We start from the raw sequence: 16,815 nt of genomic DNA, 5'->3' as shown, positions 1-16,815 counted from the left end.
TTATTGAAACAGAGTCATGCTTATTTTTTAACATAATGTCTATGACTGCTTTCACACTAAATCAGAGTTATGTAGTATTGACAGAGACCGTGTGGACTACAAAGCTGAAAATATTTTTCTCCTCCTGTATAAAGATTGCAGACCTCTGGGAATAGAAAGAGTCTATTCATTTATATTAGGCAGTCTTGCTGAATTTTCTCCATCCCAGTAATCTGATTATCTAGGATCCTTATTAAACCAGCAGTTTTAGTGTAGTCTGGGACTCTGAATTTTACTTCCATGCATGTCTAATATTGTACTTTCATTATTGATATTTACTGTAGATAGCAGTGACTTGGATCACGGTCTTTGACTGCATCATGGCTGTGACTGAGCTTGCACTGGGACTTTCTGTGTAAAGGTGGGAGGACAAGATTGTCCAGTTGTTATGGTAATGCCCTGCCTGAGGAAGCTTTGTGCAAAGGCATGGACCCATAACAGTCTTGATATTGAGCTCAGACACCAACTGCCAGGGATACAGAATTCTAAGCATAATGTCTCCAAGTGCTGCGAACTTAAAGTCTGTATCCTTTGTGGAAACTTTCCCATAAAATCTTTTGATGATAAAACTTATGTGTTGTACTAGATCTGGGTCATTGTTCCTCCATCAGAGGACAGTGTCCCACCTTTCTCTCCGTATTTGTTTTTCTTAATCTCCTATCGCCCCTCGCCAGTTTCTAAAATTCAGCCATGGAGGTCACGGTAATTTACTGCATGTGTGTGATAGACATTATATAAGAAATTGCTTTTTCTTTTACACAAAGTAAATAGTATAGTTGTTTGAGTAGATAAAAAGTATACTGAGTTGGGTGTGTTAGCATGCATTACAATACCAGCAATTAGGTGGCTGAGGCAGGAATATACTTAAGCCCAGTAGATAGAGGCCATCTGGGTAGCATAGCAAAACATTGTCTCAAAGAGAGAAAAGCAAAACAATACCACAATAAAGCATTGAGCTAGCAGAAAATCAGTAATTTTATGTACCAAAGACTTCTCAATCTTTGTAATTCATTTATATTTTTATATTAATCTACAGCCAGTTTTGTAATTTCACAAATTATTTAAAGATATAGCAAGTATACTACAATTTAAGGTAGAAAAAAAAAGCAATGGTTCTGATCTAAAGACTATAAATAAATGTTCATAAAAATATAATTACCTTCTAAATCTTTAACAGGTATGATTCAACTCATAGTCTTTTAATGCTCTACTGCTGAGCCACAACCCCAGTGGCTAAAAGCTCTACTTTTGTACTAAGTTCTACCCTTGAATTATGTTCAACTAAATAGGGTAAGAAAGAATAAAAATCAGGGGCTGTGATTGTGGCTCAGTGGCAGAGCGCTTGCCTCACATGTACGAGGCACTGGGTTTGATCCTCAGCAACACATAAAAATAAGTAAATAAAATAAAGGTATTGCGTCCATCTACAACTAAAAGTATTTTAAAAAAAGAATAAAAGTCACGACAATGTAATTAACATATCTACTAGGCACCTTCTCATGACAAATTTAAACCAAAAAACTTTATGCAAGATAAAAAGGATAGAGAACCAGTTACTGAAGGTACATTTTAGTCTTGAAAAAAACTAAAGTAGCAGGCTTTTTATTTTAAATTTGATGTGCTAGCATCTACTAAATTAGTAATTTAGTTAAAAATCATAATATTTTAAGGGTTTCAAAATGTCATAATCCCTCATCAGAAAATCTGAAATTCTAAAGCTCTAAAAACAGATATTTTTTCATAATTCATTGGCAGCAACTAAACAGAACTGATATAAAGCTATTCATAATTCTCACTTATCTCACTTGGAATAAATATTTGCTAGAGGAAAATAACACATTTGAATATAGAGCGTCCCTCTTGTATTTATTCTTCATTGCAATTATAGGTGGCAAATGTACCATATTATTTCTCAAAGTCTAAATATTGATACACAACCAGAGTTAAGTGTTTTTCATAATGGAGTGTGGCTCTCATAATTCTAAAAACACTTAAAAAGATTTTTAATTCCTTCCTCATTTACCATTAAAAGCATCTCTTTCTTAGTACTCTAGGTACATCTCTACTTACGTTTTTATATTCTAAAACATTTATTTAAATAAATAAAAATATTACTTTCACATCAGACTCATTGTGATAAGTACTAACTTAACAGATACTTTTCTTAAAAATCACAAAAATAGTTTAAGAAAATCAAAATGTTTAAACATTTAAGTATATTAGACAATGCAACTTTTCCATTTGTAACATTAATTTACACTGTACCTTATAAGAGATCTGAACTGGAAGTTTTGTAAATTGTAATATCTTAATTCAATTGTAAACTTAGATGACAAAAAGTTAAAAAAAGGAATTTTGCAATATACAACCAGGTTCTTCTATCATTCTGGATTTCATTATCTGAAATCAAAGGCAACAAAATCATGCAATTAGGTCATAAGGAATGGAAGCACTTACTTAGGAGCAGAAGGACCCCTTGGCCAGGTTCCATCTTCATTTTTCTGTTCTATCACTAATACCTGCAAATATGACACATAAAGGGCATTTTCCCATTATTTTCAAGTTAAAATAGGTTAAAAGATAAGCTAAATATGCTATGGAACTAAAATAATTGTGACTATTCAAAGGATACAATAGACAAAGTAAAGATATATCTGCATTTTGATTCCAAAACTAGGCAAGGGAGATAAACAGATCTCAAGCAGAAGTCAGTAATGATAATGAGAAAAGAAGGCAAATAAAGAAAATCATTGGTTCTATAACTTTTAAGAAAGTTTAAACCAAGTAAATAGAATATAAACTCAGAAGGTACGTTTTCTATTTGTATTGGTAGCTTGTAACATACACTGCAAATAACAGATGCTTAACCATTGGGTACAGCTGTTAAACAGTCTGATCTTAGCTAAATCATTTACTATGTCATTATGTAGTTTATAGAATATTTTAATATTTAAATAAGTCACATTTATGAGAATCAAACTGAAGTTCCCTGTTGCAGCACACCCGAGGTAGATAAAAATTGCATCTAATAAATGAAAGAGTGACAATAAAGGGCTAAGGAGATGAACAGACACTTCTCAGAAGATATACAATCAGTCAACAATTATATGAAAAAATGTTCAACATCTCTAGTAATTAGATAAATGCAAATCAAAATGTGCTAAGATTTCATCTCACACCAGTCAGAATGGCAGTTATCAAGAATACAAACAACAATAAGTGTTGGAGAGGATATGGGGGAAAAGGCACACTCATACATTGCTAGTGGGACTGAAAACTGGTGCAACCAATCTGGAAAGCAGTATGGGGATTCCTTAGAAAACTTGAAATGGAATGACCATTTGACCCAGCTATCCCATTCCTTGATCTATACCTAAAGGACTTAAAAATCAGTATACTATAGTAACACAGCCACATCGATGTTTATAACAGCTCAACTCATAATATTTAAATTGTGAAGATGCCCTTCAATAGATGAATGGATAAAGAAATTGTGGTATATATACACAATGGAATATTACTCAGCATTAAAAGAGAATGAAATTATAGCATTTTCAGGTAAACGGATGGAGTTGGAGAACATCATGCTAAGCAGTAAGCGAAGTAAGCCAATCCTAAAAAACCAAAGGACGAATGTTCTCTCTGATAAGTGGATGATGACCCATAATGGGGGGAGTTGGAGGAACTTTGGGCAAAGGGAAGGGGAGGGAGCTTGGGGACAGGAAAGATGGTGGAATGATATGGACATCATTACCCTAGGTATATGAGTGCACATACCGTGCAATGCTACATCGTGTACAACCAGAGAAATGAAAAGTTGTTCTGCAATTGTGTGTAATGGGTCAAAATGCATTCTGCTGTCATATATACCTAATTAGAATAAATAAATTAATTAATTTTTTAAAAATTTTAAAAAAATAAAGCGAGGGGCTGGGATTATGGCTCAGCAGTGGAGCACTCACCTAGCACGTGGGAGGCCCTGGGTTCGATCCTTAGCACCACATAAAAATAAGTAAATAAAATAAAGATATTGTGTCCAGTTACAACCAAAAAATATAAAAATAAATAAATAAATAAAGTGAAAGGGTGAAGCAGAGCTGCACTTCATCTGAACATCCCAAATTCTTCCTTATATATTCCAGAGTAAAAAGGAAGTCTTTCTTCCAGTTTTTGCTATATGAGTTTGTGCGAAGAAGAAAAATTTACTTTTAAAATAATTACCAAAAGAAATTTGTGATAAGATAACCCAGTCAATATGATTTGAATAAATAAATATATTACAAATCTGGATACATTCTATATATTCAGTTTCACTAATTTTACTTATAGTTGTAATTTTTTAACCTATTCTACATACTTTAAACAATATACTTTTATGGACTATATGATTCCAGGTCATTTATAAATTGGCATTTTGATTCTAACCATGTAAAATATACACCTATTTCAGAACATGCAATGAATAAAACACTGATTAAAAAATTCATGAAACCATGTTGGAAGATAGTGCTAAAATATTAAAATGTATTAAAATTGTCTCTTTTAAAAAAAGTTGTATGATGTATTTGTAATAAATAACATAAAGAACAAGTGCATTGCGTGTTAGGTCCCTAAACATTAGTAACTCCATTTTGGCTCTGGGACTCCATCTTGACCTGAAACCAAAACTTATAAACTGCTAAGAAAAAGAAACTTAAGGTACCCTATCCCCTTGACCCCCGCCCCCTGCAAGGTCCCTAAACACAAAAAACTTGTTGTTACCCAACCACCTACACCCAAGGTCAATTCTAGTTTGCTCTTGTTCCTTGTCCAAAAGATATATAAGCTTCCATTCAAGTGACACTGGCTACTGCGACTTGCAAAAGGGCAGCCTGGCAGATATTCTCTGTTAATAAACTTTTGCTTGAACTCAGAGATGTGTCTCGTGGATATTTGTGCCAGCTACCCTAAAATTGTCCACCTACCATTCTGGTCCCCTCCAGGTCATATTCCTCTCCCTATCTACCAGAGACAATTAGCCATTGCTTCAATTTCAAATTATCATTCCAATATGTTTTTATATATTTTAAAGATTTATCTAATAGAATTTATGATTGATCACTACTTTTTTTTTTTTTAAAGAGGGAGAGGGAGAGGGGGAGGGGGAAGGAGGGAGGGGAGGGAGGGGGAGAGAGAGAGAGAGAATTTTTTAATATTTATTTTTTAGTTCTCGGCGGACACAACATCTTTGTATGTGGTGCTGAGGAACTCAGGCCATACGCATGCCAGGCGAGCGCGCTACTGCTTGAGCCACATCCCCAGCCCCATGATTGATCACTTCTGAATAAAGTTTTTCTTTACTACAACTTGTAATTTTAGTGACACATATAACATGGTCATTTGGAAAACTTAAATCAGCTATAAAACAAGAGATTTTAGCTGCAGAAAATTTCAAAATAATACATTTAACATTGTTTAGTCACAATACCTTCATTCCTAACAGTATTTGTACTGAAAACTTGATGTTTTTACAGCAACTGATATTAATGTTAAAAGGTCATCATCAGAAATAATAAAATTCATTTCTTTATTCAAATGTCTCTATATTATTCTCTGAATAAAATTTTGCTTATAATTAAAACTAAATCAAAATGAAGACATTTTTAGAAAAATTTCAAATTTTAAATCACATACACAAAAGGAAAAAGGGAAAGTCTACCTTTTTTGGGACACTTACTTTGCCTTACTTTCTAATAAAGACACTTTGCCTTACTTTCTAATGAGGATACTTTCAGTTTTATTAAAAGAAGGATAATGTTTAGTTCATTTATCACAGAAAGAATTGCTAATTAGACGGAAAAGCTAAATTTTTTAACATTCCACGGTAGGGCCTAGGACTAAGGCAGGAATAAAGCAGGATAGCTTGACTAAGGAGACAGACTGTAGGTCTGGGAGAAGGAGGAAGCTAATTACCCCTCCTGTTCTCATAAATTGCCTGTGGTGTGGAGGTGACATAGTGTGAGGTATTTCACAGTATCTGACACTGTCTTCAGATTGAAGCCCAGGTTCCTTCTGGTGTTCCCCCAAAGTCCCTCCCTCCCCATCCTATACATCTTTAGATACACTCAGGAATTCTTTCTAAGAGCTCTCTCCAAGCTCTTTCCTCCCTTGTCTATGAAGGTATTTGCAACTGAATCTTATATTTTATTAAACATTAATATTGTATCTTAACAACCTGGTGGAGAAAAGTAAATTTCAAAAAGAAAAGCACTGTTAAAAGATCTAGAATATTTAATGAATATTCTTTGAAACATTTCAACTCAAGGATCCTTAAAGATATTCAATCTTATTATTAGATGAACTTACTCTCCTATTCTTCAGCCTAGTAAATGCATACCTTTATAGCAAGAATATCAAACTATTTAACTTCTCTAAACTTCAGGGTTTTTTTTTTCTTTTTCAATTTGTTATTTTTAGATACATGTGATAGCAGAATATATTTTGACATATTATACAACATAGAATAACTTGTTCCAATTAGGATCTCATTATTGTGATTATATATGATGTGGAGTTACACTGGTCATATATTCTTACATAAGAATAGGAAAGATATGTCTGATTCATTCTACTATTTTTTGTATTCCCATTCTCCCACTCTTCCCTTCATTTCCCTTTGTATAGTCCAATGAACTTCTAATCTTCCCCTTCCCTTCCCTTGTTGTGAGTTAGCATCCACATATCAGAGAGAACATTATCCCTTTGTTATTATTATTATTATTTTTGTGTAAAGTTTTTTGAATTCTTTGTACATCCTGAAAATTAATGCTCTATCTGAGGTGCTGCTGGTAAATATTTTCTCCCATTCTGTAAGCTCTCTGTTCATGTTCTTGATTGTTTCCTTTGTGGTGAAGATGATTTTTAATTTGACACAGTCTCATTTACTGACTCTTGACTTTACTTCTTGCATGCTTTAGGAGTCTTACTGAGGAAGTTTGTTCCTAAGCCGACACAATGGGGTTAGTTTTTCTTCTAGTAGGCACAGAGTCTCTGGTCAATGCCTAGGTCCTTGATCCCCTTTTAATTTTGTACAGGATGAAAGATAGGGTTCAATTTCATTCTACTAATAGGGATTTCCAGTTTTCCCAGCACCATTTGTTGAAGAGGCTATCTTTTCTACAATGTATGCTTATGGCACCTCTGTCTAGTATGAAATAACTTTATTTATGTTGGTATGACTCTATGTCTTCTAAGATTATAACTTATATTTAATTAGGATCCCATTCTTGTGGTTGAACATGATGTGGAGTTTCATTGGTGGTATATTCATATATGAACATAGGAAAGTTATGTCCAATTCATTCTACTGTATTTCCTATTCTCATCCCCCTTCCTTCCTTCCCCTTTGTCTAATTCAGTGAACTTCTGTTCTTCCTCTCTCTGCCCTTATTGCATATTAGCACCCACATAACAAAGAGTACATTTTATCTTTGTTTTCTTGAGGGAGGATTGGCTTATTTAACTTAGCATGATAGTCTCTAGTTCCATTTACCAGCAAACGCCATAATTCCATTTTTTATGGCTGAATAATATTCCATTGTGTATAGGAACATTTTCTTTATTCATTCATCTACTGAAGGGCACCTAGATTGGACACACATTATAGCTATCATGAACGGAGTTGGTATAAATATTGATATAACTGCATCACTATAGTACACTGATTTTAAGGATTTTGGGTATATACTGAGGAGTGGGATAGGTGGGTCAAATGGTAGTTCCATTCTATATTTTCTGAGGAATCTCCATATTGTTTTCCAGGGTGGCTGCACCAATTTGCAGTTTCACCAGCAATGTATGAGTGTATGTTTTCCACCAAATCCTTGCTAACATTTATTGTTGTTTGTATTTTTGATAATTGCCATTCTGACTGGAGTGAGATGGAATGTCAGTGTAGTTTTGCTTTGCATTTCTCTAATTGCTAGAGATGTTGAATATTCTTTCATATATTTATTAATCGATTGTATTTCTTCTTCTGTGAAGTGACTGTTCAGTTATTTTGCCCATTTTTGAATGGATTATTTGTGGGGTTTTTTTTTTTGAGTTCTTTATAGGAAATTAATGCTCTATCTGAGGTACTGGTGGTAAAGATTTTCTCCCATTCTGCTCTTTCTTCATGTTCTTTTCCTTGCTGTGTGAAGAAGCTTTTTAGTTTGATACCATCCCAATTTTTGATTCTTGATTTTACTTCTTGTGCTTTAGGAGTCTTATTGAGGAAGTTGGTTCCTAAGCTGACATGATGGAAAGTTGAGTCTACATTTTTATTTTAGGAGTTGCAGTCTCTCTGGTCTAATGCCTAGGTCCTTGATCCATTCTGGGTTGAGTTTTTAGACTTCAGTTTTTTAATGTATACAGTGAGGAGAATAATATCCTATTACATAGGATTTCTTAAAAAATTTAGAAAAATAATTCTATATAACTTCAAATTATACTCCTTAAATTCTAATGGTAAACAATGGAAAACAGAAAAGAAGCTAAAGAAGGGAGTGTAGATTAATTGGTAGAGCTCCAATGTCCTCACTTCAGTTTCATCAGATAATTTCTCTTTTAATCCTTACATATTGGATTTTATAAGATTTTACTTAAAATATCATGGCTAAGATAAGATTGAAAATCACTGTTTTTTTATTAAAAACTAATTTCCGTTGGTTCCTCTAAATTTTTCACAATCCAGTAATATATTATTGATGTTAGTAGTAATTTTTAATAAAATGGAACAAAACTAAACTTCTATATATTGAATCATCAGGCATTACGTCAAGTAATAAAAATTTTTACAAATATGTAATCCAACTACCAGAAGAACCTCATAGTCTAAATAAGTATACTATATATATAATTAAAGTACCAAAATGAATAATACAAAAGACATATTTGTAAATCATCATGGAAGGAGAAATTTTTCCTGAAAGTAGAAAAATCAGGGGATATTGACAAATAGAGTAAAGTCTAAGACAAAATATAATATTTGAGTAGGAATTTGAAGAATGAATAATTTGATCTGGTGTGTCTACATGATGGGATGGGATGGATAATTTGAATATTTGGATGATAAAAAGCAATTTTTGCCAGAAGAATGCAGGGAACAGGAAGAAGGGTACATCAGGCAGATAAATTATGTAGGCAAAAGTATAGTAGTATGAAATGGCATACTGTGTTCAAATGTAGTTCAGTTTGGTATTGCCACAGTAAAAAGCATAAGACAAAGTATAATCTAAAGATGCTGCAAGAATAGAGAAGAGGTTAAACCACGAGTAAGTTAAAGTTTCTGAACTTTATAGTCATTAAGGAACGAGAAAAGGTATATAAAAGGAAAACAATCAGATTTACATTTTAGAATGAATATTCTGGCACAAATAAGAATGAGTGTGGACATATAAGAGACTGAAAGTAGCAGCATTTGTTAAGAGAATATGAAAGATAAGGGCTGGGAATAGAATAAAGAGATTAACTCAAGAGATGTTTAAAAGAATCAATTGCTGATTATGATTAAAATCTTAAGTTCTCAATATGTTCATTTCTTGGGTTATGCCATTAAAGAAAGACCAAGTTGGGAGATGATACCTACTAGTAAGGGTTGGCAAACTATGGTCCACTTAGTGTGCTATACTGCTAAAAATAGTTTTATGGTAACACAGTCATGCACACTTGTTTATATATTGGCTATGGCTGCTTTCATGCTATTACAAGGGCAGTTACAGTTACAAAGACTTCATGGCCTGTAGAAACTAAAATATTTATTACTTGAACTTCACAGGAAGTCTGCTGACCCAGTTTGTACTATTAACTGCTTTTTTAAAAAAAACATAAATAATTTCTTCTTAACAAGTAGATTATTCATAAGTTCAAGGAAATCAGAAGTTATAGTTACTGACCAGCATGGGTAGAAATGAGAAGAGACAGAAGGTGAAGACAGTAGAACCCACTATATATTACAGGATATTCATTAAAATTTGTGAATCCAACAAGTTTCATGTGTAATATGCTTAAAACAAACATTATTTTTTAATAATACCTGTCCTTGGTATAAGCCAGCATCCTGAATGGTGCTGTCTGGTTTATTCAGTGGTTCAAATGTATTACTCATGTATTTGTTCCACAATCTGGTCTCCTTTTCATCTGGAATATTGAAGATTTTTCTTATTTCCTTTTCAATTGTATCTAGATTTAAGAAGGAAAGATATGTCAATATAATAAATTTTAAAAACATACCATGAAAAGCTAGATGTTTACCTGAATACAAGATCTAACCTTAAAATAAGAATAGAATAGCAAGAACAGATGAACATATATGTGAAAAATATTTAAAGAAAAACACAATAAATACACAAAAAAAGTTTGTAAAACCAGTTGTGGTTTATAGGGAAAAAAAAATAATTGTAACTAGGACAAATGATTACTTGAAAAATTAAAGACCTCAAAAGGTAAAAAGTTCATTCACACAATACTAAAGTATAATTTGTTTTACAAGATGGACTTGAATTTTTGATTAATTACAAAATCAAAATATTTTCTGTGGATATGTACAAATTAAAGTATGATTAAAAGATGCTACTAATTTACTACATAAAAATTTAAGAATAATTTATACTACAGAAAATAATTTATAGTTTGAATAGCTAACTAGATCATACAGACACAAAATGAAAAGGAATGTCCCTTGCTTGATGGGAAGTGTGTATTTTTCAAAATTTCTTATATTCAAGGTAAAACTATACATTTTCCTTAATCTTAATTCAAATATTTTTGAGTATTTTTTATACCAGTAGCTTAAGTTGCATAAAATAAGATATAAGATTATCTCTGTATCTGAAGGTACAAATGTAATTATGTTTCAGTACCTATAGTTAAATGAACCTTTTAAGATTTTGAAATAAACGAAAGAAATACTGGACAGTATTATCGCAGCTAATTGGTTAATAACTTGCCTAACAGACTCAAGAAATCTGAATAAAATATTTAATGATATGATGAAATATGGAATAATATAAAATTTAGAATAGTTGGTTAGTTTTGGGAAAACCATTGTTTGTAAAACACTCAACTTCATAATGTATGTTCTTTTAAGAAACTTAAAAAGCTATACCTATTCTACATAAATTTATCCCAATGTTTATATTTATATTCTATTTAGCAGCTAAATTTCGGTAATAGTCTTGTAATCAATGAAATTTTGATAGGGTATTAAATTAGTAGTAAATATTGCAGTGCATCTCAAAACAAAGCACATTAAGCAGAAATTTAAATAATGACATAATATTAAATGAATGATCAGTACTGCTTTCTGTCTTTCTATATATTTTTTCTGTTCTTATTAAAATAGAAATGTGTAAGAAAAACGCATTCATCATCACTATTTTGGATTAAGATTCCAAAATGACACACCTGTATAAATAGTGCTTAGATCAAAAAACAGAACACTATGTTCCCCTGATTCCTATCAAGGGAAAGGAAGAAGCCAAAGAAGTTTCGTCTTTCTATAAAAATGAATACATTTCTCCTGACTGCAGAAATAGTTTTTGTTCATTGCAAAAATACTGAAAATACTGACATCTACCAAGAAATAATCACCGTTAACATTCTAATGTCTTTTCCGGACATTTTTTTCTATTACGACATACAGATATTTATGTACATAATATATAGTATATACAATAACACATGGAAATTTCGTCTTCATTAAGTTTTGTAATCTAGTTCTATATAGGGAAAGAACATAAGAGGTATAAGGAATAGCAATCCAAAGGCCTTGAAATGGGAATGTGCTTGGCATGTTTTAGAAGAGAGCAAGGCACATGAAAGTGGCTGAGGTATAATGAATGAGATAGAAATGAAACCTAAAGGTATTTCTGTACATTACATAGAATTTTGTGGGCTATCAGAGAATTTTAATTTCATTCTGAGTAAGAAAGGAAGCCATGGAGGAGCTTTGGAGAAATAAGTGAAATGACAGGACTGACATTCTTCATGTTCACTTTTATAGATGGCAGGAGTTTCAAGGGTGGGAGACAAGGCTATGGAAGTAATACAAAACAAAGTGGTAGAAACGGAAGAAGTGTTTAGATTTAAGTGATGAGACAGAGGATGGACTGTAAAGTATTTGAGGGTGAAAAATAAAGGAATCAGAATGATACCAATGTTCTTGACCTTAGCAACCTGAAGAAGTGGCCATTACTGAGTTGAGGAAGAATGAACGGGATTTTGGAGTGAGGGTGAAGAGTTTCACTTTATAAATGATAATTATCTTGAGGATTTTACGAATATACAAGTAAAGATCTGGAGTAGATGAAACTAGAATTAGGAAGAATTAGGGGCAAGACATACAAATTTAAAAGATTGAAAATACTGATGAATCACCAAGAAAAAGAAAAGAGATCCAAGTACTTAGCATGGAGATACTGATATTTTGAGATCAGGAATATGAAGACAATCTTACAAAGGATTCTCACAAGATGCAGCTAGGAAGAAACTGTGCCCTGTAAACCACAAGAAAATAAAGTGTTTCTAGACAGAAAGTAGTTTACTGTGCTAAATTTTGTTGGCTGGCAGGTTAAGAAGATGGGAGACTCCTAAATTACCATTGAACTTAGAAATAGGGAGGTCATCAGAGACCATGATAGAAGGAATGTCTAGGGAGTGGTAACATTAATGTGACTGGCTAGAGAGAGAATGGGAGCAGATGAGCCAGAAAGCAAGATACAGAAACTGAGATGGGCAAGTACAGTTACATATGACAGCCTAGACAATAACTGTGGGAACTGGTAGCTGAGGTTAAGTGCAAGTCAAGATGACTGCGGTTGAGAATTCCCAGAGATTGAGAGCATTTTTTTTCCATATATTAATTGGATTCTATCAGCCAGTTAATGAAAAGCTACAGAAAGAGGAAATAAACAAATAGGCAATAGAAATAAATTATGACAAACATTTCTAGTAGGAATATTTAATAAGAGTGCCAACCAATTTTATTAATAAATTTTACAAAGTATTTTTCAAAAAGTTTTAGAACAAAAATACTGCTTTTAGTGGTTAGCCTTTAAGAAATATAAAATCTAATTTTATTATCTTACTGGAGCATGTTCACTACCCTAAGACATCAATTTAGGGAGAAAAATATTCAAAGGCAAGTATTTTAAACCCTTATATGGCAGATTATTTAGTTTTTGACTATGGCTTCTATCATTCTACTATAAATCAATATAGACAGTATTAGCTGAAAACAGAACATTTATTAATTTAGTGATAATGAAAGCCAGAAAATTATATGTTTTTAAAAAAATAAAACTTGTGGCACTAGGTGATTAACCCAGAGGCACTCTATCACTAAGCTACATCCTCATCCCTTTTCATTTTTGAGAAAGGGTCTCACCAAGTTGCAGAGGCTGGGCTTGGACTTGTCTTCTTACCTCAGTCTCCTGAGCGGCTGGGATTACAAGTGTGTACCAGAAATTATATTTCTTAATCCTGTTTATATAATTAATGTAACCATTTCATGTACATGACTTTTTTGATCATTTTCAACCAAGATTTTTAAAAAGGGAAAATTCCATTCATTTTTATTATCCAAAACATGTTTCAAAACTCATGTTCTTTAGAAAAGTAAAAATCAGTCCAATTAAAATGAACATTATTTTACCATGCACAAACTGTGTAAGGTACCAGTTAAGAAGAAGATTTTCAGATAAGAGCCCTGGTTAATGAAATTAAAAACTGGCTCTCCCAGGGCTGAGGTTGTGGCTCAGCAGTAGAGTGCCCGCCTAGCACATGCGGGGCACTAAATTCCATCTTCAGCACCACATAAAAATAAAATAAAGGTATTGTGTCCAACTACAACTAAAAAAAAAAAAATGGCTCTCCCATTTGCTATCAGGGTGAACTGAAGTAGATGAAAGCCTAAGCTTCATCATGTTTAACATGAGGCTTTATGGTTGTTAAGGTTCAAATAACAGCATTCCTGAAAAGTGCCTAAAACCATATTAAGTGTTCAATAGCTGTTATGTTGTATGATAACTATAACTATAGAAGCCTCTAAAATGCCTGGTTCAATTAACTTTAATTTTTGCAGAACTTTTTAAACTAAAACCTATCGTAAAAAATTGCGAGCAGACATACATATGCATTGATATTTTATACTCTGATACTTCTCATTCAATTCTATTTACTCTCAAAACTGTCTAAAAAGACACCAAAGTAATGACTGCCAGTTGGAAAAACATTGATCTAACAGGATAAGAATTTGTATAGAAAATTTAAGTTCATATTCAATTTTAAGAAATATATTCAGTGTATGAGGCATTTTGAAAAGTAGAATATTTCAGACTGCTGATTAAAATCTATACTAGTTCATAAAGTTTTTGGAGCAGAGATCCTTTACAAATTGAATTTCTCCCTGACAAATTCTTACTTGGTACTTAACATGAGAACTATAAAATGCTTGTTATGAATTCAGAAATTAAACCATTTACTAATTTTCATAAAGTTAAAACATTAAGTAAATCATCTAAAATAACGTTTCTTATGGTTTCATTTCTAATTTTCCTGTTAAACTATTTAGATACTTTAACAAGAAAAGTATGTAAATATGAAACTATCTATAGTCTCACCAAGTTGCAGAGGCTGGGCTTGGATGTATGTAAATATGTAAATATTATGTATGTAAATATGAAACTATGAAGAAAATATCAAACTTTAAAAATATCTAGAAAACTTTATCAACTAATTTTAGAGATAGCTTCTCATTTATATTCCAATTGGCTGCAAATTGCAGGGATTAGTTTCTGAATTAATTTTAATGAACAAATTTTATTAGAAAGACAGATTCTGATTGTGCACAGATCACCACAATTAACATAATTTTCACAATTTGAAAACATCTAGTTCTTAATATGTAGTAATGTTTTATTATCTTAAATATATTCTAAAAATCTGGGAACTCAAAATGCGAAATAACTTATCCATAATAAATTATAATGAGTTTACTGAAATTCAACCTTGAACTTATAAATGTTCCAGCTAAATAAAGATGGGAGAATAAAGAATTCATGATATAATATTTTATTTGGTAAAAATATTAGAATTAATGTTTTGAAGAATGTTACTATTTCTTAAAATATATAGGTTAAAAGTACTTTCCTGCTATGAAATTGAAAGTGGTAAAAGCCAAATGACCTCACCAGCTAAGCAAGCACTGTAACAGGGAGCTACATCCCAGCCCTTATTTACTTTAATGTTCTTAATGATAGGTTCAGATAAGGTAATCTTATTCAGTGTTATAATTAATAAATGTGCTAATCTCTCTTCCATGCCGAGTTCTACATGTCATGTATCCTTCTCCATTGTTTACATTTTCCAAAAAGATCAATATTATCACCACTAATCTTGTTTTATAAAATCATTATTTAAAATGAAACAATCATTTTTTGTATTTTTTATTTTGACTTATAGTTTATAAAAGTACTGTAATTTTTATTAAATTCACAATAATTTATTTTTTAAACTTTATTGAATGTATTCTTGATTTTAAAATAAAACATGGCTGTTTAAATAGAATGAAAATTTTGTATATTTTAAATATATATATAAAGATATATAAAGGTAAGGAAAGAAATAAAATCCACTGATATTTGTGATTATGATTCCCCCTAAGTTATTCATTCACAACAAAAATATCAATGTGTCATAATAATGTTAAGCCTGTTGCTTTAACTACTAAATTGTATTTAGAATACAAAATAAATTGAGAGAAAAATGGAAATAGGCCATTGCCATTTTCACTGCTACTTAACCAAATTTTTATTTAAAGTTCTACCTTAATTTACATTTTATAGAAGACATGACATATATTTTTAAGTACTAAGTTAAAAAAATAACCATATGATTTTTTTAAAGCAAAGTGACACAAATGTTAAGCAAAGTGACACAAATGTTAAGCTCATTAAACAAATGGAAAACAAGAGTAAGAAATAATAAATAATTCATCTCTAAGCTAAGATATATTGTGTTAAGGTTAAGAATCTGTGATGTTTATAAATAAGTCCTTAAAATGGTTATCATTCAGTTGCATATAAAAAGAGAATTATAACTAAATATCTAATAGCAATGGTTTAAAAAGAGATAGGATCTTGGGGCTGGAATTGTAAATCAGCAGTAGAACGCTTGCCTTGTACACGTGAGGCACTGCAGTAGATTCCCAGCACCACATATAAATAAGCAAAATAAAGAATCAACAACTTAAAAAAAAAAAAGTTAAAAAAAAAAAAAGAGACAGGATCTTGCATTACCTATTGTGTCAGCTTTGCTAAATCTTCGAGTTACAACATTGTTCATGTTTCCATTTTCACAGAGCTTCAGTTCTGTGAGGTACACTTCCACTTTGCAGTGCTTCACAAACATACCCTGTTCAACCACCTAAAAGAATGGGAACAAATCAGTTTCACCTATATCAAAATATTTCATTCTTAAAGCAATATATTTCTCTAAAAAGGCTTTAGAAAAAAGCTGCAGATATCTAATGGAAATCAATTAACTATTAAAACTTGTCAATATAAAACAAAAGATACTATTATAGCTGAAAGTTAAAAAACACATTTTTGGAAATTTTAGCAAAATATGAATAATTATGATTTAAAACATTGTGAAAGGCAGCCTACTGGTTTATAAAGAAACTTTGGTACACTATAAACAGTGAATACATTTAGTTTTTATGATTAGAAAGTTTACCCAAAATGACTGCATGTATTT

The 16,815-nt window shown here is 31.7% G+C and overlaps 1 protein-coding gene across 3 annotated transcripts in view; it reads right to left on the bottom strand.

Annotated features, from left to right (window-relative positions):
• LOC124107713 (ubiquitin carboxyl-terminal hydrolase 15) overlaps nt 1-16,815 on the bottom strand; it is a gene marked incomplete at its 3' end in the record, with an annotated part of 108,825 nt that overhangs the window by 52,703 nt on the left and 39,307 nt on the right. For all 3 annotated transcript variants that reach the window (XM_046465878.2, XM_046465879.2, XM_058585995.1), the window contains 3 exon segments: nt 2,497-2,558; nt 10,094-10,239; nt 16,356-16,482. In XM_046465878.2, the coding sequence (XP_046321834.1) occupies nt 2,497-2,558; nt 10,094-10,239; nt 16,356-16,482 (335 nt within the window).

The sequence above is a fragment of the Marmota monax genome, unplaced genomic scaffold (assembly GCF_021218885.2).
Source record: "Marmota monax isolate L192 unplaced genomic scaffold, Marmota_monax_Labrador192_F-V1.1 WCK01_AAM20220418_F8-fsc00304, whole genome shotgun sequence".
NCBI lineage: Eukaryota > Metazoa > Chordata > Mammalia > Rodentia > Sciuridae > Marmota > Marmota monax.
Note: the sequence above shows the minus strand (reverse complement) of the source record. Positions and strands in the feature narration are given on the sequence as shown.